At 49.3% G+C, this 22,065-nt stretch overlaps 1 protein-coding gene across 4 annotated transcripts in view; it reads left to right on the top strand.

The window, feature by feature from the left end:
* The window catches only part of RNFT2 (ring finger protein, transmembrane 2), a 49,591-nt gene that overhangs the window by 9,677 nt on the left and 17,849 nt on the right, over positions 1-22,065 (top strand). For all 4 annotated transcript variants that reach the window (XM_005863792.2, XM_014537701.1, XM_005863790.2 and 1 more), the window contains 3 exons: positions 1,148-1,224; positions 4,422-4,522; positions 5,841-5,994. In XM_005863792.2, coding sequence (XP_005863854.1) covers positions 1,148-1,224; positions 4,422-4,522; positions 5,841-5,994 — 332 coding nt within the window. The remainder of the gene's footprint in view (positions 1-1,147; positions 1,225-4,421; positions 4,523-5,840; positions 5,995-22,065) is intronic.

The following is a 22,065-nucleotide window of genomic DNA, read 5'->3' as shown; positions in this document are numbered from 1 at the left end:
AACTCCAAGCAGGAGAAGCTGTGCACTTGGTGTGAAAGCAGAATCCTGTCTACAGGTTATGAAAAGCAGGATTTGCAAATCCCTATTCCGGGAGAACAGTGGCAATTGAATGAAGTGGAGTAAAATTCAGTTCTATTCCCCCATCTGCCAGGGTCATGTTTTTCTGTCAGCAGGAGTTTTTTCCCCTTTAACATTAAACTTTTTGAAAAATATGTTTTTATTGATTCGAGAGAGAGAGGAAGGGAGAGGGATAGAGAGATAGAAACATTGATCGGCTGCCTCCTGCACTCCCCCTACTGGGGACCTAGCACACATCCCAGGCATGTGCCCTGACTGGGAATTGAACTCTTGGTTCATGGGTCGACACTCAACTACTGAGCCACACCAGCTGGGCTTAACATTAAACTTTTATTTCTTACTAGAGACCCAGTGCATGAAATCTGTGCAAGAGTAGGCCTTCGCAGCTGGCGGCTGCCTGGATCCCTCCCTCACAGCTGCAGCAGCTGCCTGGATCCCTCCCTCACAGCTGCAGCGGCTGCCTCGATCCTGCGGCTGCAGCCCCGGCTTCGTCTGGAAGGACGTCCGGTCTAATTAGCATATTACGTTTTCATTATTATAGGTGGTGTCACGGTCTTTTTCTATGTATGCTTTTATTACAAGTAACACACCTCAGATTCTTTTTGAAAGTAAAAATAATAATAGGTACCATTGACTGACTGCTAGAGATGGTGCTCTATAAGCATTATCCCTCCAGGGGTAAGTACTGTTATTATTCTATCCATTTTACAGATGAGGAAAGGGGGCTCAGAGGTGCAGTGACTAGCCATAGCTCACACAGAGAGGAGGTCGTGGAGCCAGGATTTGAACCCAGGTCTTACCAGGCTGCACAGCCCATGCTCCTAACCCTGTCCTATGAAATGCCCCAGAGAGGCACCAGTCACATCCCTCGACTGAGAGTGGCTCAAGGGTCTCTAAAGTGGGACTAGGCCCAAATCCCCTAGAAGTGAGATTTTCTCTCTTCTAAGGTTAGTCTGTAAACTCAAAGGGCCAGGGATGTGTCTTTTTAATGTTGCTCACCGTCCCCAGTAAGCCAGGGCCTGGCCTGATGAGTCTCAGTGGCGGTGTTCGGTCCTCCTCTGTCCCGCAGGCATTGCTGTGTGCATCGGGATGGCCACCACCTTCGCCTACGCCAACTCCACCCTCCGAGAACAGGTCTCTCTGAAGGTGAGTCACCTGGTGAATTCGTCTTCCATGGCTGCTCTAACAAATGACCTCAACCTTAGTGGCTTAAAGCAACATCTGTTGATTATTTTACAGTTCTGTCCATCAGAAGTCTGAAGGGAGCCTCTCTTCGCTGAGATCAGGGCGAACAGGGCTGTGTTCCTGCGGGAGGGTCTGGAGGAGAAGGTTTCCTTGCCTTTTCCAGCTTCTAGAGGTCGCCCACATTCTCTGGCTCCGGGCCCCTTCCTCCTCTTTGAGCCGGCAGGCACCATTGCATCTCTGTGACCATCTTTCCACAGTCACACCCCCCTCTCACTCTCCTCTTCTGTCTCCCCCTTCCACTTCTAGGGACCCTTGTGATGACATTGCATCCACCTGGATAATCCACAGTCTCCCCCCATCTCAAGATCAACTGATTTGCAACCATAATTCCAACTGCAGCCTTACTTCCCCTTTGCCATGTGACCTGACATATTCACAGGCTGCAGGGATTAGGATGGGGGCATCTTTGGGGGGTCATTCTTCTGCCTGCCACCCTGGGCAGAGCCCTTGATGTGCCATCCTTCTCCCAAGCCCATCCATCTGCAGTGCCTTCCCAGCCCAGTCCCTTTACCCTCCTGGCATTCAACCAGTTAGCTCACTTACAACCCACTCTTATGGTTAAGGCCATTCCACTGGCACGGCCGGGTCCCATACAGCTTCACCTTCATCATCCTAAATGCCCTCTAAGATTTGCTGAGCACTAACCATGCCCAGCACAGCTAGGCCCATTGCACAGCTCATCTTGCACATTTGTCCCAGATACCTGGGGGAGGAGGGCACACAGAGTCATTCTTCTCATTTTTCCAATAGGAAACAGCGCCTCAGAGACACTAAGTTCCTTGCCTGGGGTCCCATAGCCAGTGCCAGTGGTGGCATCAAGACAGGAACCCAGGCATTGAGCCCACAGGCTGTGCTCAGCCTTGGTTCAAATTCCAGCTTCACCCACGAGCAGCTCTTAGATAGGATGGTTACCTTGGTAACCTCAGCCTCAGGTGCCACCTCTGGAAAAGGAACCTCTTACACCCATAGAGAGGATCGAATGAGACAGGGCAGAGAAGGTGTTTAGCACGGGGCCTGGCATACAGGTAATGTTGAATCGAGCTATTTTTAACAAGCCTGTGCGTTGTACTGTGCGTGTGACCCCATGACAGCCACCACCCTCTCTGGTCCTTCTTTGGGGCCATCTGCTTTCTCAAAAAGCTCCTGGGCCTCCATGAGGCGTGAAGGGCAGTCAGTCTCCATTTGACACAAGCCGTTGAGGTCCAGAGTTGGGCATGGAGCCAGAGGTTCTCCCTGACCCCGAGTCTCATCTTCTCCAGGCAGACCCCTTTCTGCTGCTATTAGAACAACAGGTTGGCTGACGCCATAAGGGCAGGCTGTGGGGGCTGGCTGTCTTTCAAATACATGAACCACCAAATGGTGCCTTGGCTTGAGTTTTCGGGGGTAAAAGAATACCTGTATCCGTGGACAAGCTTCTAGGGGCCCTGAAACCTATGAAGTGAAGACACAGGTGACGTTTTGCCTGTCTGCACATATTTTCTGTGAAAGAGAATCTCCATAACCCTTAGTAAGTTTAGGAATCTCAGCTTAACATTAGAGGACTACCTGCTTTGTCCTTCAGAGTGTGGCTTCTCGGGGCATTGCTAATTCCCTCTTTCTCTTCCACCTTCGGTTTAGATTTACAGAGGACTCAACTGGAATCCATTATTTATTGGGGTAAAAGGGCTGCCGAGTGGGTTAATCACATTGATAAGAGCCGTTGGTTGGTTGGAGGTGGTTTCTAGGGTCGTTAACCTTGACCGCTCCTGGAATAATGGGTGGATGGAGATGCATTTATTTTGTCTACTCTGGAAATATGCCTCGTAAGGGTGTGTGGGGCGCTGAGCTGTGTCTGGAGACAGTGGAGCATTTACCGAAACCGCAGGGAAGGTTACACTGGGAAAGCTATGACCTCATCCTATTCCAGCAAGGCAGCCTCCCTGGTCCAGGAAGAGACGAGCTTTTGAGAATCAGCACACGGGGGTCTACGTTTGTCTCCCGGGGTACACAGGCGGGGACACGCCAGCCCGGCGCCGCCTCCAGAAATTTCCTGGGATTGTTCTCAGGCCGAAGAAGCTGCTGGGAAACCGCAAACTGAGAGCGCTTTCCAGCTTGTCTTCCTGGGGACTAAACAGAAACGAGGCTGCAGAAAGGGAAGTGGGATGGATTGTGAAGGGCTTGGCGGCCGAGGGTACGGGTTTGAATGTAGTCCTGTAAATGTGGCCCTACACTGAACAGGGCAGTAGCCCTGAGGGCCGTGCTGGCAGAAGTGAGAACAGGAGTTTCCAGTTTATAGTTGTTAATTGCCTCCTGGGTTGTAAAGTCTGAATACTAGGTCCTGCCATTCAGCCAGCCTGAAATCTGAGCCCGTACCAGACTGAATGTTGACATTTGTGAATTTTACTTCATCCTTAAGAAAACCCCCATTTTGAAATGAGTAAGAGTTACTTAACTAGGTTGAAGGTTCAATTCCTGGTCAGGGCACATGCCCCAGTTGGGGCTCAATCCCCAGTAGGGGGCATGCAGGAGGCAGCCGATTGATGGTTCTCTCTCATCGATGTTTCTCTCCTCCCTTCCTCTCTGTATTAAAAAAAATCAATTAAAAAAAATTTAAAGAGTTACTTAACCTCCCTTTACCTTAGTTCCTAACAGTAAATGTGAACTAACATTTATTACATGCCAGGCACTGTTCTAAGCATTTATGTACATTAATTCTCACAACTCACAAGACAGATACAATATAGACCCATATTCAGATGAGAAAAGGGAAATGAAGAGTTTAAGTAGCTTTCCCGGGGTTGGATAGTCGCCAGGTAGCGGATCAGGGACTTGAACTCGGGCTTCTAGCTCCAGAATCTGTGCTTCTAACCACTTTGCTATCCTGCCTTTCCAGGTCGTTCTCCGAGCAGGTTCCCACATTTCTGTCACCTTCTCTGTAACCGTCCCTTGGATCCTGGTGGGAAGGAAAGAGGCCGGTGCCCTTCTTTCACCATTGCCCTGCTCCCTCCAAACCCTTGAGAAAGGAAAAAGTTGTCACTTGTCATAAAATGTTCTGGAACGTTCTGCCGTGTGCACCTTTGGCATTGCAGCATCCTCATAGATTCGCTTTTCATCTGCAGGAGAAGAGGTCGGTGCTGGTCATCTTGTGGATCTTGGCCTTCCTGGCGGGGAACACCCTGTATGTGCTCTATACGTTCAGTTCCCAGCAGCTGTACAACAGGTGAGCAGCGGACATGGGGGACTTGGTTGGGCTTAGGATGCACAGCCCTTCTGTGTCACATTGTTATAAACACGCGTGCCTGGAGCAGAGCTCTCTAGTAGAAATAGAACGCAAGCCCCATGTGTAACTTTCTAGTAGCCACATAGTCGGGGAGGGCTGGCCCGTGAGGGCTTCCAGGATGAGGTTGAAACTCGAGCCAAGCTTTCCGATCGTGTACATCTCTTTTGAACATTGACTGTGAGGAGTGAGCCGTTTTGCCACATTCTGGGGCCACCCAGAATAAAAGCATGTTGGAGAGTGAGTGCCAAGGCGTCAGCTCACATCTCACACACTGCATTAGTTGTCTGGCCCGAATATCAAGATCCTGGTGGAGGCTCTAGGAGGTGGAGTTTCCCAGAACCATGGGTGAATTTCCAGCTCATGTCTTTCTCTGGGCATGATCACAGGCATGGGCCCAGCTCTCTGCGTGCCCATCAGACCTGCAGCACAGAGAGAAAGAGAAAGGCAGAGAGAGGCTTAGCAGAGGAGCAACAGAGCTGAGGCCCTTCTGTGCCTCAGTTTCCTCATCTGCACAATGGTGTAGGTAGTAGTGCCTGCCCCATAGAGGTGCTGTTGTTTTCATGGTCACAGCTGCAGGGCACATCTGTAGTATGTCCATAATCTCATTGAAACCCACCTATAACACGGTGAGGGAGGGTACGATTCCCATTTTATTGATGAGAACACTGAGCCTTACAAAGAGAACATTATTTGCCCAGGGTTCAATAAATGAAGAAGCCTGGATTCAAATGCAAGTCTGTCTGATACTAATGCCCATTAGCATGCAGTGTGACCTTGGGCACCTTACCTCTCCAAACACCAGAGCCTCGTTTATAAAGTGGGGATGAGCAATGCTCACTGCACAGGACCATGAGATACAGGGAGTAAAGAGCGTAGCACAGAGTCTGGCTCATCAGTTTTCCTCTTCCTTCTCTTCCTCCCTCCTTTGTAGTGTTGGCCTTTGTTCTCTCCTTTCTTCTGCTTCCTCTGTGAAGCCTGTTATGGACTCATAAAACTGGAGGGGACTTTAACTAATGATACTCTGGGCCAATCTCATCTTTTAACCCTCAAAGGAACTGAGGCTCAGAGAGGTTAAGTTACCCACCTAAGGTCACACAGCAAGTTACTAGCAGATTCAGGAACAGGTCACAGATGTCTGATTCCCAGTTCAGTGCCCTTCTACTGGTCATATTTATAAGGTTCCCAGAGTGAGTAGAAGGAGCTGCTGAGGGCCCGTGATCATGCGTGAGCATCCTGACTCTCCGAATCCTCCCCACAGCCTCATATTTCTGAAGCCCAACCTGGAGACCCTGGACTTCTTCGACCTGCTGTGGATCGTGGGGATCGCAGACTTTGTCCTGAAGTACATCACTATCGCCCTCAAGTGCCTCATCGTGGCCCTGCCTAAGATCATCCTGGCTGTCAAGTCCAAGGTAGGCAGTGGCTGTGGCCACAAGGCAGGCCCAATCACACATGCAGGGGAGGAGGAAAGAATGGGTGTGGGCAGAGCTGATGTCATCATATCAAATGGACAGAGCCTGAGCTAGTAGGTCCTGTCACTCACCGCTACAGCTCCTTGAAGCTGAGCATGGTTCTTTGTTGTCAGCACCTGCCTGTGACACCTCTACTCCAAGTGCGTTTCCTGAGTTTCATTGTTCAAAGCTGCCCTTGGTGCAGCAATTTGCATCTGAGTTTCACCTGAGAAAGGAAAGACAGCCTGTTGACATGCCCTGGTTGTGTTTCTCCCATGGAAGGATGGCTCTCAGAGGTTTTGACGCTTTGTGGCTTTGGGAGCATGTTTTGTAAAGGGAACCAAGGCTCCTGAGGAAAGGACTCTGTGATTGATTAGTGATGTCTGCTGTGGACATAGGATGGGAAATGATGGCAGTGATATTTTGCAGAGTACCGTTGGGGAAGGCCTGTAGATGAATGTTGGGTGGAAGAGGTCTTATACAGGGGTAACCATCATAATTCAGAGGACTGAGCAAGGCTAGGACAAAGTAGCACCTTTAGGATATAATTATTGCCAATGCCTCTGCAAGAAGACCCCAAGCGGAGGCAGATGGACTCAACAATCTCTGAAGACTCCTGCTTTTCATGCCATCTTTTCAACTTCAGAAAGCTTGGAATTCGATTGGTGGAAAAGCAGGTTTAGAATTGGCCGTCCATCTTGAGTGACATCTGACCAAACCCATTGGCCAGGTGTATAGGGAAACCACACTCTGTACAGCTTCCATAGTGGGCTGCGTGGTGCCCTGTCTCCTGCCCATTACACCTCTGATCCTTCTGCCTTAAAGACCCTTTTCCTTACACGTGTCTTGACTAACTCCTGCTCCTACAGATCACAGCCTCTTAGAAATCTTACCTTCAGGCTAGGGATGGTGCCCCTCCTGAGGACACTCAGCACCCTATCCTCCCCCTATTCCAGCACTCACCACCCTGACTGTAATTGCTTGTTTAGTTGTCTGCCTTCTCTGCTTGAGTGTAACCTCTGTGACAGCAGGAAATGAATGCATCTAGCTCGTTTGTTGATGGATCACCAGTATCTGGTATGTACTCGGAAGTGTTCATTGTATGTATGCATTATAGTTGGGTGGGTGGATGGATGAAGTAGGTGCTGAATAGGAAGGTTGGTGGATAAGATAGATGGGTGGGCAAGTGATTGGATGGATGGATGGATGGATGGATGGATGGATGGATGGATGGATGGATGGATGGATATTTGGATGGATGGATATTTGGATGGATGGATGGATGGATGGATGGATGGATGGATGCATTGATCATCTAGTCAGCTACACTAACTCTTACCATCGCCTCTTGTAGCAGCAGGGAAAGCTTTTATCTACTCTCAGCTCAGCTCAAATCTCTTGTGTTTGGTAGGTGTTCAAACGCCTCTGTCACAAAGATGCAGAAATCCACAAGGCAGAGTAGTACTAATTTCTCTGTGCTAGAAAGGACCAAAGAAATCTGGCAGCCAAACTAATAATAATAAAGACAGCTAAACATTGCTGAGCAATTACCAGGAGCCAGGCAGTGTTAGGCAATGCCATTTGTTTGACAAATATTTGCTGGATGCCATCTATATGCCAGGCAGTGTTCTGGGAACTGGGTATGCATCAGCAAACCAGGTAGACAAAATCCCATGTACTCATGGAATTTGTTGTTTAATCTTAACACACCTGGGAGATAAGATGCTGTGAATATCGCTTTTGAGAGAGCAGAAACTGAGTTAAATAACTTGCCAAAGATTGCAAACCTCATAGTAACAATACTGAGAGCATTGGGAGCCGCTAACGTGGAGTCAGCCCTGTGTATGGGCCAGGAAGGCTCGAACTCATTTCCTCCTGACATCTATCTCACAAGGCAAGTGCTGCCATGTTGTGGGTTTCTTTATTGAGGCAAAATTCTCATAAAATGTACCAGTAATCATTTTAAAGTGTACCATGCAGTGGCAGTCACTGAACTCACAGTGTCGTGGAACCATCATTACTGTCTGGGTCCCAGACTTTTTCATCACCCCAAAAGGAAACCCTGCACCCATTAGCAGTCACTCGCCCTCCCCACAACCCCCGGAAACCCTCAGTCTCCTTCCTGTCTCTATGGACTATACCTGCTCTGGACATTTCCTATAAATGGAATCAGATATTATACGATCTTCTGTATCTGCCTTCCTCCCCTTAGCATCATGTTTTCAAGGTTCACTCACATCGTAGCCTGTGTCATTGCTTTTGGGGGCTGAATAATATTCCATTATGTGGCTAGACCGCCACTTGTTCATTCATTCATCTCTCAATCAACATTGACGTTGTTTCCATTTTGGGGCTGTGGTGAATAATGCCGCTTTGAACATTTCTGGACAAGTATCTGTTGGAACACGACTTTCCTGGGTTGTGGAAATGCGAGGTTTTATTTTTTTTTGAGGAACCACCCATCCGCTTTCCACAGCAGCTGCGCCATTTCGCACTCCTGGCGAGCGCTGTTTTTATCCCCATTTTTCAGAGGAGACAACAAACACAGTGAGAGATTAAGAGAGCAGCCCAAGGCCACACCGCTTGCAAGTGGCCAGGCGAGGATTTGAACTTGGGCGTCCGACTCCAGACACCCTGCGCTGGGTCACTAGGCAGCACCCCTCCCATCTCAGTTCCCTGGGTTTGTTAGGGAAGTTCCGCAGAGCTGACCGAGGAGTGGCGTCCCCCTACACCATCTGTATAAAATGTCCTCAAGTTCACGCCGTGGCTACCTCACTTCCTTCTCCTTCGAATGGACACCTCCGGGAGCGAGGGGCGGGGATGGGGCCCGACACCTTTTCCCTGCTCCACCGAGGTGTAGGCGACAGTTATTAATGTCCCCTTGGCAACCGTCCAGCTCCCTTTTTCTGATTATTATTATTTTATTCGGCGAGATTAATGTGCCAGGTCAGAGCATAATCCAGCCTGTAGAGAGTGATGTGAATAGTCTTCTCAAGATAAATTGCAGGCTTGGAAAAGGTTCACAGCCTCTCCTTGCCTGTCTGAGTGCTCTCCCGAATCCTCATCCATCCTTGTCTGGGCAGAAGAAAAGGACGGGTCTTCATTGGCAGCTGGGGGGGTGAGGGGGAGAAGAACACATCTGTCAGGGACGCCTAATGGCTCACAGCACAGATGCTCTTTGCTGCGCCTCCACGCCGTCCACTGAGAGGGTGGGTTGGTTTTTAATATAATTATCAGACTGGAAGGGCTTCTGGTATTTGGGTTTGCTTGATGGTCCCAGGGTCCCTGATGCGTGAGGCTGAGCGAGCCCCCAATTCCCACATGCCTTGGGACACCGAGTCCTCTCACACCTGGGCCTCCCAGGAGAGCCATGGCCATTGGCCAGCCAAAATGGGGGTGGGGTTAACGATGGTGACCGCTCATCTTCAACCTCAGCCCCAAACCATCACACTGGCTAGGTGTCTGGGCAGCCACTTGTCATTATAAATCCAGGTAACTTATATAACCCATATGTCTTGGCCCTGCCTGATCTGGCTCTTACCCACTTCTCCGACCTCATCAACCCATGACTCTCTCCCTGGCTCACTCAGTGCACCCAGTGCACCCAGCGCCTTCCTTCTCAGGCCCTTTGCACTTCCTGCTCCCTCTGTCTGGGGAAGTCTTCCCTGTGCTCCATGGGCATCTCCTGCCCATCAGTCAAGCCTTGTTCCAATGCCATTTCCTCTGAGACCCTGTCCCCTTCCGGGCCACCCTGTGGAAAGTGGTTGTTGCCAGCCTGCATTATCACACTGCCATTTGATTTATTAGCACGTACCAGTATCTGAAATGATCAGATCATTTTGTGTTTGTTTTCTCTCTCCCAGCTAGGATGTGGCCTCCTGAGAATAAGGACCTTTAGGTCTGTCTTGACTCCCAGGAAATGCACAATAGTTATGATGGGCTGAATGGAGAGCCTCGTGTTAAGTGATCGGGGGGTTAAAACCAGGCCTGCTGCTTCCCACCATGTAGAGTTCTCCTTGGCCTCCTCTCGCTCACCAATGCCACTGATGTTACTGAGGACCTGTTTGCTTACAGGGGCCAATGCTAGACCCTGAGAGTGTAAAAATGAGTAAGATGCCACTCTAACCTTCATCGTCTCCCTTTATTCTTTGCGAGTAAAGCTTGTTTTTATATTAACCTAACCCAAACCTAGTTAAGAAGGCAAATCTCTTGTCCCAGCATCATATACTCCAACTCCTACTCTAAATGGTAGCAGTAATTAAAAATTTAACTTGTCCACATTGCTCCTTCTTTTATTAAAATTACTCTTGGACCAGGGTTCTAGAGCTGCACTGTTCAGTACAACAGCCACCAGTCACCTGTGGCTGTTTAAATCTAATTTTAATTAAATTAAAAATTCAGTTCCTCAGGCCCTAGCTGGTTTGGCTCAGTGGATAGAGCATCAGCCTGTGGACCAAAGGGTCTTGGGTTCGATTCCAGTCAAGGGCATGTACCTTGGTTGTAGGCTCCTGGCCCTGGTCGGGGTGCGTGCTGGAGGCAACCAATCGATGTTTCTCTCTATGTTCACATTGATTGTTTCTCTCTATGTTTCCCTCTCTCTCCCACTCTCTCTAAAAGAACAATGGAAAAATATCCTCAGGTGAGGATTAACAAAAAAAAAAAAAAATTCATTCACATTGATTGTTTCTCTCTATGTTTCCCTCTCTCTCCCACTCTCTCTAAAAGAACAATGGAAAAATATCCTTAGGTGAGGATTAAAAAAAAAAAATTCGGTTCCTCAGTTATATCAGCCACATTTCACATGCTCAACAGCCACACATGGCTAGTGGCTATCATGCTGGGCAACACAGAGAGAGAACATTAACATCATCATAGAACATTCCATTGGACAGCACTGTTCTAGAACATTCTCGGGGCAAGGTTGTTTCAACCTCCCAGAGTGTGGGTAGCAGGCAGCTGTCATTCTGTGCATTTCTCAGGCAGAGAAAAATAAAAGCAGGCACTTCTCTAAGAAGTTTCAGGTGGGTCACTAGTAAATGGAGACACACAGCAGAGTGGAAAGAACACTCACCTTGAGTCAGCAAAGCTAGGTTCAAATCCTGGCTCCTGGACTTCTTTCCTGTGTGACCTTGGGCAAGTGACCTCCCTCTTGGGAGCGCTCAGCTTAGATGTTACCTCCTCCAGGTCCCTTAAGGCAGGTATGGGGAGCATCTGTCCCGTGGGCCATATAAGGCCAGGGAAATCATGTGGTCTGGCCCTGCCAAGGCATTAGGGGTAAGTTAATTAAATGTTTGACCAAATGTAGGCTAATTTTTAAGTTGATAATTTTGCGTGGCTCGTGAATGATCTTATATGTCCAAATGAATTGCCCTTGACAGAAAAAAGGTTCCCCACCCCTGCCCTAAGGCAACAAGGCAGCCTGCAAGGCCTCTTATGATCACATTCATCCCTAGGATTTTTTTCTGTTTTCTGTTTGTAGTTTTTTGTTTGAAGTTTGTAGCCAGGTGATATAAACTAATCCCTAGAGAAGTGCTGAAGTCTGAAATGGCAAACAGTCTAGGACAGTGGTTCTCAACCTTGGCTGCACATTAGAATCACCTGGGAATCTTTTTAAAATCCTGATTTCTGGGCCTCATCCTCCGGAAATTCTGTTTCTTTGTTATGGGGTGGGGCCACACCATTAGTAACAAAGAAGCAGAAGTTCCCGAGGATGAGGCCCAGAAATCAGGATTTTAAAAAGATTCCCAGGTGATTCTAATGTGCAGCCAAGGTTGAGAACCACTGGTCTAGGAGCTGCCATTTATCAGCCTGTGCCTGTGTCAGGCATCACTAATCTATCATGGCCCTGCTTCCCCCAAATTCACCTCTCTCAATGCAGCAATCCAGGCAGCCTCTACCAATCAGTGTCAGAGTGTAAGATGAAGCCTAAGCCTTAACTTCAGTTCTTCCTTGTAGAGAAAATGGACCGTTCTGGCATCTGCAGAACTCAGTGGCCTCTCATGGATTGGATGAAGCTCACCCAGATTATCAAGGGTAATCTCCTTAAAGTCAATAGATTATAGACGTTAATCACATTCACAACATAACTTCGAAGCAACACCTGGATTGCAAAACTGGATACCAAGCCTAAACTGAAACATAGAAACTAACCATCACAATCCCCCATTAAACAAGATGCCGATTTGGGGGTCTAGACCCGTGGTCGGCAAACTTCGGCTCTCGAGCCACATGCGGCTCTTTGGCCCCTTGAGTGTGGCTCTTCCACAAAATACCACAAAATACCACGTGCGGGTGCGCACATACAGTGCGATTGAAACTTCGTGGCCCATGCGCAGAAGTTGGTATTTTGTGGAAGAGCCACACTCAAGGGGCCAAAGAGCCGCATGTGGCTCGCGAGCCGCAGTTTGCCGAGCCGCAGTTTGCCAACCACTGGTCTAGGCCAAGGAAATATTCATTTAGTCCAATTTAATGACATTTTTAAAAGAAACTGTCATTAACTGGTTGTTGAATTTGATCAAAAATCATTTGATTTTTTTTCCTCCTTAGAGCTGTTCATAGCAAGAACTGGATTATTAGATTTCCTATTAAGCTTTGCATTCTTGGAACAAACCCCACTTGATCATGATGTATTATCCTTTTGTTATGCTTCTGGATTCTGTGCTATGATTTTACTGAGGACTTTTGCATCAGCTGTTATAAGTGCTCCTCTCCCTTGGTACGTGACTTCCCATCACTTACATCTCATTGGCCACCACTTAGTCACAGTTGCTGTGTGAAGAGGTGGGGAGCAGCTTCTTATAGCTGGGTGCCAGTGGACCTAAGCAAAGATCAGGACGTTTCTTTTGGAGGAGGAAGGGAAGAATGGACATTAGGAAGCACCAAGAGTCTCCATCCCAGGACAATTGTAGATGAGGGACTGGAGGCCCAGGAAGGTTCGTTCACTCACCCAGGGTCACACAGCAAGTCTGTGCCAGAGCTCTGACTTAAGCTAGGTCTTCCAGATGCCGAGGGACCCATGATAATAATATAAAAAATATTCTACGATAATATATAAAAGGCTAATATGCTGTGTTCATCCAACCAGTCGCTATGATGCACACTGACCACCAGGGGGAAGACACTCAATGGCAGGAGCTTCCGTGATGCACACTGGCCATTTACAAAGAAACGGCACCGTGGACTTGGTGCCCACAAAGCAACACTCGGCTTCCCCCAAGTGGGATACAGGCCCCGCCACCACCCCAGAGCGACACCTCACCAAATCGCAGCCAATGTTGCTGAGACCTCATGGCACAAAATGCGGCCCACAGCCCAGCCAAGCCAGGAAACGGTGGCTGTGGGCACCGGGTAATGACATCACATAGCAACGCCTGGCTTCCTCTCCCTAGCAACTAGCCTCCTTGGAGTTTCTTCAGCCCGGGAACACGACTTGCTTTATAGCCAGGTGGAAGCATTTTACACTTTAACCAAATGTCTGTGAAGCATTTTCCCGTGTCTCATCTCATTTGATCCTCACAGAAGTCCTGGAGTAGGTAGATAGGAGACTCAGTGGAATCCTATTTTCTTTTCATTAGCTGGAAAATGGAGATTTAGAAAGATTAGAAACTTGACCCGACTAAAAAGAAGTAAGAAATGGTGGACCTTGAAAATGACTTCAGGTTTTCTCACTGCACAGAATATAGTCAAACACTGCTACAGTTATATATTTTACCCTTTGTTCTCCCTGCATGATCTACAATAATAATCTGCTTCATGTTGATATTTACTGCTGTGTTGCTGACAATTACCTGAAAGAGAAGTTGGGGTGTTTCCCTGGGCTGGAAAAAGTTTAGCTAATCAGAAAGCAAGTTTAATTAAGCAAATTTATTCTATATATATAAAAGGCATTGTTGATTTGTGCATGTGTGCTCTCACTGGCACCAATTGCACGCGTGTGTTTCCATCTGTCATTGTCAATTGTGAATTTGGTTGACGCTTCTATTATAGAGAAAGGGCGAATAGCAATGTTAAAACATTTCTTCTAATTAATTTCCTTTCAATGTGCATGAATTCATGCACCGGGCCACTAGTAATAGAATAATAACAAATAGCTAATGTGCCTGGTACATTCTAAGTGCTTCATTGACGTGAACTAATTTGATCCTCACAAGAGCCCTATGAGGTAGATATTCTCATTGTCCTCAGTTTGCAGATGAGGCACAGAGAGGGTAAGTGACTTGCCAAGGACACACAGCAGGTAAGTGGCCGGGCTGGGATTTGAACTCCAGCAGTCTAGTTCCAGCACCCCCACTCTGGACTGCTATGCAGTCCTATCTGCCCATCTTTCCCCACCCCTGCCCTCCTCACTCGGTTACCCCAGCTCAGATGGCAGCAGCACTACTCCCTGTGTGGCTAAGGGACAGTCAGAGTCACTCCTCACCAATCCAGGCGCCACACGCCCTCACCTCCCAGGCCCTGCGGTCCAGAATCTTCCCTACTCTGCCCCTGTCTGTCGCAGGGCGGGCCGTACATCATTTTATGTTGTTGATCTAGTTTTGTTTTGTTTTGTTTTTCCCTTCACTGCGTTCCCTGGGAGACTCTCAAAGGCTACATTCTGCCTCCAAGGGATACAGAAGGGACAGGGCCTGAGAGGGCACCTGGGATTTCCCAAACCCCAGCTTCCGCCTGGTTGGGGGTCGGGGAGACTTTGCATTATTTATTTATTTATCGAGTTCTGCTCAGTTCCACACCCCCCAAGCTGTTGCTCCCCACTGGGGAAGATGAAAAACGGCTTCAGACAATGGGAGACAAGGTTTGCCACATGGCCCCCTCAGTTTAATTTCCTTTAATTCATTTTATATTGAACCAAATGATACTGTTTGTTTTTAATGGCAAACACTCAGCACGGAGGAGGGGCGGCCAGGCCTCCTCCTGGGGAAATTAGGAACACAGCTGCTATTTAAACTCTCGGGCCACCCCCCTCTCCCCAGCACTGGGCCTTTGCAAATCACTTTCCAGGTTGAAAGATGATACCTTTCACCAGCTCAGATGGTCACAGTGGAGAGAGCTGCCCGCCCCCCTCCACCCCTCTTAGGGTGGCCGCCCATCCCAAGGCCCGCCCTTCTCTGGGAATAAATGGATACGAAGGACCAGGACCCACCAGGCCCAGGGATCCATGGCTGTTCTCGGTGCCCCTACTTCCCTGCCCATCATTGATAGTCCTGGGAAGGCACCTGGAACCTCTCCCAGGAGCACAGAGGTTGAGAGCATTCATTCATTCATTCATTCATTCAGCACCTGGGAGCAGCATCCCGGGTCAGTCTGCATTTTAACCAGGTTCAAGTGCATGTGAAAGCTGGAGAAGCTCCAACAAGAGGACAGGTCTCCCACTCGGGCTGTGAGGTGCCTGGCGGTCCAGAGCGCCTTGGACGCCTGAGACAGGCCAGCATTCTTCCAAAGTCCACTGTGGGCTCAGGGGGGCCAGAGTCAGTCTAAGTTCCCTGCAGGTCAAGAGAACTTGAATGTGTACACCGGCCCCCTAGGCAGAGGCTGGAGAAATTCACAAGGCTTTGGCCTGGCTTTGACGGGGCCGAACCATGGTAATTAATGCCCACTTTAGACATTCTAGAGCAGTGGTTCTCAACCTTCTGGCCCTTTTAATACAGTTCCTCATGTTGTGACCCAACCATAAAATTATTTTCATTGCTACTTCATAACTGTAATGTTGCTACTGTTATGAATCGTAATGTAAATATCTGATATGCAGGATGGTCTTAGGCGACCCCTGTGAAAGGGTCGTTCGACCGCCAAAGGGGTCGCGACCCACAGGTTGAGAACCGCTGTTCTAGAGGCCTCTCCATCCCTCAGAGGCGAGGCTACACCCCTGCCCTCTTGTTCATAGACTGTTAGACCCAACAAGACCTTCCTCGTCTGCAGATGAAGAGTCAAGCCCCAAAGTTACCGGTTTCAGGTCTCATGATTTAATCCAGTCATGTGTTCATTCTACAAATATTTATTGGGCAACAGTAGAGTGCCAGGCATCCTGCCAGGCATGGGAGCTACCCAGACCCAGGGCTTTCCAGCTCAGAGCTCAAGTCCAGTGGGGCTGCAGTAGAGAAGCAGGCACTCCAGGGCCCTCTTGGAAAACAGAGAAGGAGCACTTAACCCAGCCCCCAGCAAAGTCTTCCTAGATAGGGCGACCTCGAGACTGAGTTTTAAAGGATGGGTGGGAGTCAGTCAGGCAAAACAAAGCCAAACGGGCATGCCAGGGAGAGGGGACAGTCGGGACCAGAGCACAGAAGTGGGAAACAGTTCGGCGTGTGCGTTTTTCCAGACAACCATTGAGCACCTCCAAGGGTGACGTCTGCCATACTCATGCTTAGGCACCGTGGCACCTGGTAGGTGTGTGGTTATTCTCAGATGAACAGGTGATTGGTGTGAATTTGCATACGGGCCAAGGCAGGCAGACCCCAGCTCCTGGCTCTCAGACCCACCCAGCCGGACCACTCCCACCACATTGGGGGGGACACGGTGGCCACCCCTACTCTGGGTGCTGTGGGGAGTCATTAGCCAGCTGGGCAGTGATTATTTTGCTCTTCTCCAGCTGAATGATGAGGGAGGCAGCCAGGCTCCCTGAGGCAGCCTCGGAGGCGGCCCTCTCCCCGAGTGGGGGCTGGAGTTGTGCTGGGGCGGCCGCTCTGCAGGTTCTCTCTTTCACTGCTGTGGGAGGGGCTGTCCTGTCTCATATTTCCCCCAGGTGTTCCCCTGTCCCTGGGGGGAAGGAAGGGCCTTGGGACTGAGATTTGGCCCAAGGGAGCCCACTGCTTACATTTCCAAACTTTCAGCATGTCCCTCAGGGTTCCAGAGTTGGTTAGAAAGAGTGTGGGCCCTGGAGGCAGGCGCATCCCAGTTTGAACCCTCGTTCTGCTCTTTCCATCTGGATTGTCTCTGGCCAGTCACCTCCCCGCCCTGTGCCTCAGTTTCCTCGTCTGTAAAAGCGGTAATGTTGTCTACCTCTCAGGGTTGCAGGGGAGATTTGAGGTGAGCTAAAAATAAATCCAGACAATGCAGATGGACGTGCATACAGTAGCCCCCCTTATCCACGATTCCGCTTTTTGCCATTTCAGTTACCCGCACTTGGTGTGGTCCAAAAATATTAAATGGAAAATTCCAGAAATAAACCATTCATAAGTTTTAAATTGTGTGGCGTTCTGAGTAGCATGATGAAATCTTTAGCCAACCTGCTCTGGCCAACTGGGACGTGAATCTTCCCTGTCCAGCGTGTCCATGTTGTAGACACTTAGTAGTTGTCTTGGTTATCAGATCCAGACAGAGACCACATTCACGTAACTTTTATTACAGTGTATTAATATAATGGTTCTATCTTATTATTGTTGTTAAGTTTCTCACTGTGATTAGTTTTTAAATTAAACTGTATCATACGTGTATATGTTAGGAGAAGACATCGTGTACACAGGGTTCGGTGCTGTCCACTGTTCAGGTATCTGCTGGGGGTCTGGGAACAGATGCCCCGTCCATGGGGTGGGGGGCTATTGTAGATGTTTTTCTTTTTGTGCCTTCTCATGACCCTCACGGGTCAGGGCTCTGCTGGAGGTTGCAGATTGGGTGTCGGCAATAAAACCAGGCCATGTTGCTCAGTGGCTGAGAACTCATTAAGGCTCGGCAGACTACTGGCTCTTCTTTTCGGGGCCCCCAAGTGCCAAGGTCAGACCTACTGACCTGCATGTGCCCGGCCCTGGGCTGGGTCCCTAGCGGTCTAGGTTTGAATCTGGCTTGGCCACTCGCTGTGTGTCCTCAGGTAAGTGAGTTCACGGCTCCAAGCTTCCATGGCCACGTCTGTGTATGGAACTCTAGGTGACGATACCTGTGGCAAGGAGGCAGCCAGTGAGAGGCAAACGAGGTCATGGGGGTAGAAGGCTAGCACAGGGTGTTCGGTGCCTGCTAAATCTTTGCTGTAAGGACAAGCCCTTTCCTGCCTTCAAGGGACTGAGAGAGAGGTGGGCGAGAGAGACACACAAAAGCACATGTCCCTGACCTCTGCTCCCTTCATCCAACCCTCCTGCCTCCCTCTACCCAGGACTCTTCTGATTACCTTAGCCCCACCCACATAATCCAAGATAATCTCCCCATCTCAAAGTCCTTGTCGTGTGTTTTTTTAAATATATTTTATTAATTTTTTTACAGAGAGGAAGGGAGAAGGATAGAGAGTTAGAAACACCGATAGAGAAACATCGATCAGCTGCCTCCTGCACACCCGCCACTGGGGATGTGCCCGCAACCAAGGTACATGCCCTTGACCGGAATCGAACCTGGGACCCTTCGGCCTACAGGCCGACGCTCTATCCACTGAACCAAACCGATTAGGGCTCAAAGTCCTTGTCTCAGTCACACCTGCACATGCACAAGATTCAACGTGTGCCGTGTAACATATTCACAGGTTCTGGGATTAGGATGTGACATGTGGAGGTCGTTATTCAGCCTACCACATTCCCCACTTCACAGATGAGGAAACTGAGGCCCAAATACTAATGTACTTGGGCAAAGCCACCCTCCCAGGAAAAGGTCAGACTTGTAAGTGGGGGCCCTGGCTGTCTAGCTCCAAGTCGAGGGCTCTAGGCCGAGAGGAAAGGAGGCGCCTTCCGCCCCTCTCCCTCCCACCCAAGCCCCAGTGCTTCAGTAGACAGGCAGGTTTGGATGGTTGTGGCCGAGCATTTGTGCCTAAGATTGGAGCTGACGTCGGGACAGATAAGCATGTCTATTCACCTGGGACTGGGACAGAGGGAGGAGGCCGCCTTCCTGCAGCTAACAGGGTCCCAGGCCACTTCGGGCTTAATCATCAACCCCTTGTAATTAGGCCTCTCCTGGGTCCGGGGAGCAGGGCCCTGTTGGTAAAGGAAGCTCCTGATGTGCCTGTTGCTGGGACACGTGGCCTGGGCCCTCTCGTGCATCGGGCCGAGGCTCTTGAAACTGGCGCCGGACTGCTGCTGAGGGCAGATTTCTCACAGCTGGGGACTCCTGAGGGGCCCAGCCTGGCCCCAAGGACTCTGTCAGCTGGTCCCTAGAGCCTCAGCACCAGAGGCCAATCCCAGCTAATGGCATGCTCTCAGGTCTCCTCCTGATCCTGGGCATGGAAGCTAGGAGAGCAGAGAGAGGACCTTTACAGGAAATTGGGGGTGGGAGGGAGAGGATAGGAGGTTTTTCACCGACTCTGGTCTTTAAACTTGAGTATCCAGCCCAGCTGTGGTGGCTCCGTGGCTGAGCGTCAATCTATGAACCAGGAGATCATGGTTCAATTCCTGGTCAGGGCACATGCCCATGTCATGGGCTCAATGAAATTCTCTGAAACTGAGCCTCATTGACAAATTGGGGGTACTAATTGGCCCCTGTCTCATGGAGTTGTTCTAATCAATTTTAAAAAACGGGCAAGCAGCCCTAGTCAGTTGAGCAGTGGTTAGAGCAACAGCCCGAGGACTGAAGGGTTGCAGGTTCGATTCTGGTGAAGGGCATACGTGCAGGCTGGATCCCCAGCCTAGGTCGAGGTATGTGTGGGAGGCAACCAATTGATGTGTCTCTCTCACATCGATGTTTCTGTCTGTCTCTACTCCTCCCTTCCACTCTCTCTAAAAATTAATGGAAAAAATATCCTCACGCAAGGATTAATAACAACAACCACAAAAAAGCGGGCAAGCAAATTTTCAACTTGTGTTTATTTTTTAATAACAAGTGATGGCCCTAGCTGGTTTGGCTCAATGGATAAAGTGTTGGCCTACAGACCAAAGGGCCCCAAGTTCGATTCCAGTCAAGGGCATGTACCTCGGTTGCAGACTCCTCCCTGGCCCCAGCCCTGGTCAGGGCTCGTGCAAGAGGCAACCAATAGATGTGTTTCTCTCACATCGATGTTTCTCTCTGTCTTTCCCTCTTTCACTCTCTCTAGAAATCAATGGAAAAATATCCTCGGGTGAGGATGAAAACAAAACACACATAGACAAAAATAAAAAACACAAGTGATGTATTTAAAAAATTGTATTAACCAATACTCATATACTCAGCTTAAAAAGTAGAAAATTAATAGTGTCTGAGTTCCAGCCATCTCCCTTCCTCTCTTTGCTCCTAAGAAACCACGGAGTTTTTGTGGTTTCCATTCCCTCATCTTCCTTGAGTCTGCTTTTTGTAGTTTTTACATCTCCTTCCTTGCTGAGCTGTTATTAAAAACCAGAGTGGGCATAAGCATGTATAACCTCCTCCCTTCCACACCTAATTTCCAGTGACCTAGTTCCTCCTTCTGCCCTCTCCTCTGTTACCAAGCAGAGACACCGCTGGTTGGGAAACCAGTACATTAAGCTGGTCAGTACTACAGTAAACTTAAAATTAACAGGCTCTGCCCGGCCAGTATGGCTCAGTTGGTTGAGGATCATCCCATGCACCAGGAGGTCCCTGGTTCAATCCCTGGTCAGGGCACAGGCCTGGTTGCAGGCTCAATCCCCCATGGGGGTGTGCAGGAGGCAGATGGTCAATGATTCTCTCTCATCAATGTTTCCCTCTCTCTCCCTCTCCCTCCCTCTATCTCTAAAATCTATGAAAAATTTATTTAAAAATTAGTAGGCTCTGAGTGAGCACAAGAGGGATGTTACTGAAAGGTACAGGTACCAACAGGCTTAGACTTCCTAGAAAGTATGGATGGAATAAGCCCAAGCTTCATGCTCAAACAAACTTGGGTTTGAGTATCAGCACTGCCCACCAGCCTAAGCCACTAAATCTCTGCATTCACTCCAAAAATATTTCCTTGTCTACTGTATGTGACCAGCACTGCATAGGTGTGGGATGCAGTGGTGAATGAAACGGACAGGGTCCCTGCTTCCATGTTGTTGGGTAGATCACATTAAATAAATAAACATACATACCAATTCAAATTGTGATAAGCACCGGCAAGAAAGTAAACCAATTCATGGAGGACTGACTCATTTAAGGCAATGGGAACGGCTTTCTCTGTGGAAATATTTGAGTTGACACTTGGACTTCCTTGCCACCTGACTTTGGTTAAAATAAATTCAGGTTTCTCATCCGCAAAAGGGAACTGGAAATGACCCCTTTGCCTTTGTTAATAGGCCCTGACTCAGTGCCTGGCTCATCTCAGCCGCTCAGTAATGTCATTTCGCTCCCTCCCTATCGGCCCTGGACGTGCGTGTGGCTGGAGGAGCTGAGTTAATGAGCAGTTAGTAAGTGATGGAGAACCTGCTGCTGGCAAGTGGGCTGTGAAGCCCTCTAAGAGGGTCTCACCGGCCCTCTTTGACGGCTGTTGATGGCTGACCCTAGGGAGGGAGAGGGGAGACAGGGTATATTGTCTGCTGCCAACAGGAAGCCTTCATAGTTTTCTGGAGAAGTGGGTGTAGAGTAATAGAAAGGCTGTGCTGTACAATCAAATCCCAGCAAATCATTTCACCTCTCTACACTTCCTGTAAACTAATCCATGTCTTACCTCTGCCGTGGGTTTGTCATGTGGAACAGTAACTTTTCATGTAAATTGCTCAGCACATTATGGGCCCCCAACAAGCATGGGCCACTCCCACTGTGCCCATCAGAACAGGGAGAGACTGGGAGAAAGGTGCAAAGGTGTGGGGTACAGCCAGGGGGGCGAAGAAAGGGGTCAAAGGGACAGTTCACACCCTCTGGGTTCAAATCGTTGCTCCATGCTTTCCTACCTGGGGAGCCTGGGCAGGTCTCTGAGCCTCAGTGCCCTAGTCTGTAAGACAGCTGAGAATAGAACTGCCTTCGCCGCCTGTGAAATCACGCAGGCAAGTCACCTCGCGCGGCCCCTGACCTCAGGCCAGGGGAACTGATGCGGTCACTCTCTGCTGGACACGTGGCCTTAGGGGGTAAATGTTCACATAAGAGGGTGAATGAAGATGGGCCCAAAGAATGGAAAAGGCAGCTTTGCCATTTACAATCAGCGGCCTCCTTTGTCCGTGGAGGCCGAAGGGCCGCGCGGGACCTACGCTGGGTACCAGCGCGGGGGTCTCCCCGAGGCCCTGGCCC

Source organism: Myotis brandtii, unplaced genomic scaffold (assembly GCF_000412655.1).
Source record: "Myotis brandtii unplaced genomic scaffold, ASM41265v1 scaffold181, whole genome shotgun sequence".
Taxonomy (NCBI): domain Eukaryota; kingdom Metazoa; phylum Chordata; class Mammalia; order Chiroptera; family Vespertilionidae; genus Myotis; species Myotis brandtii.
The sequence above is the reverse complement of the archived record's forward strand: the minus strand, read 5'-3'. Positions and strand labels throughout refer to the sequence as shown.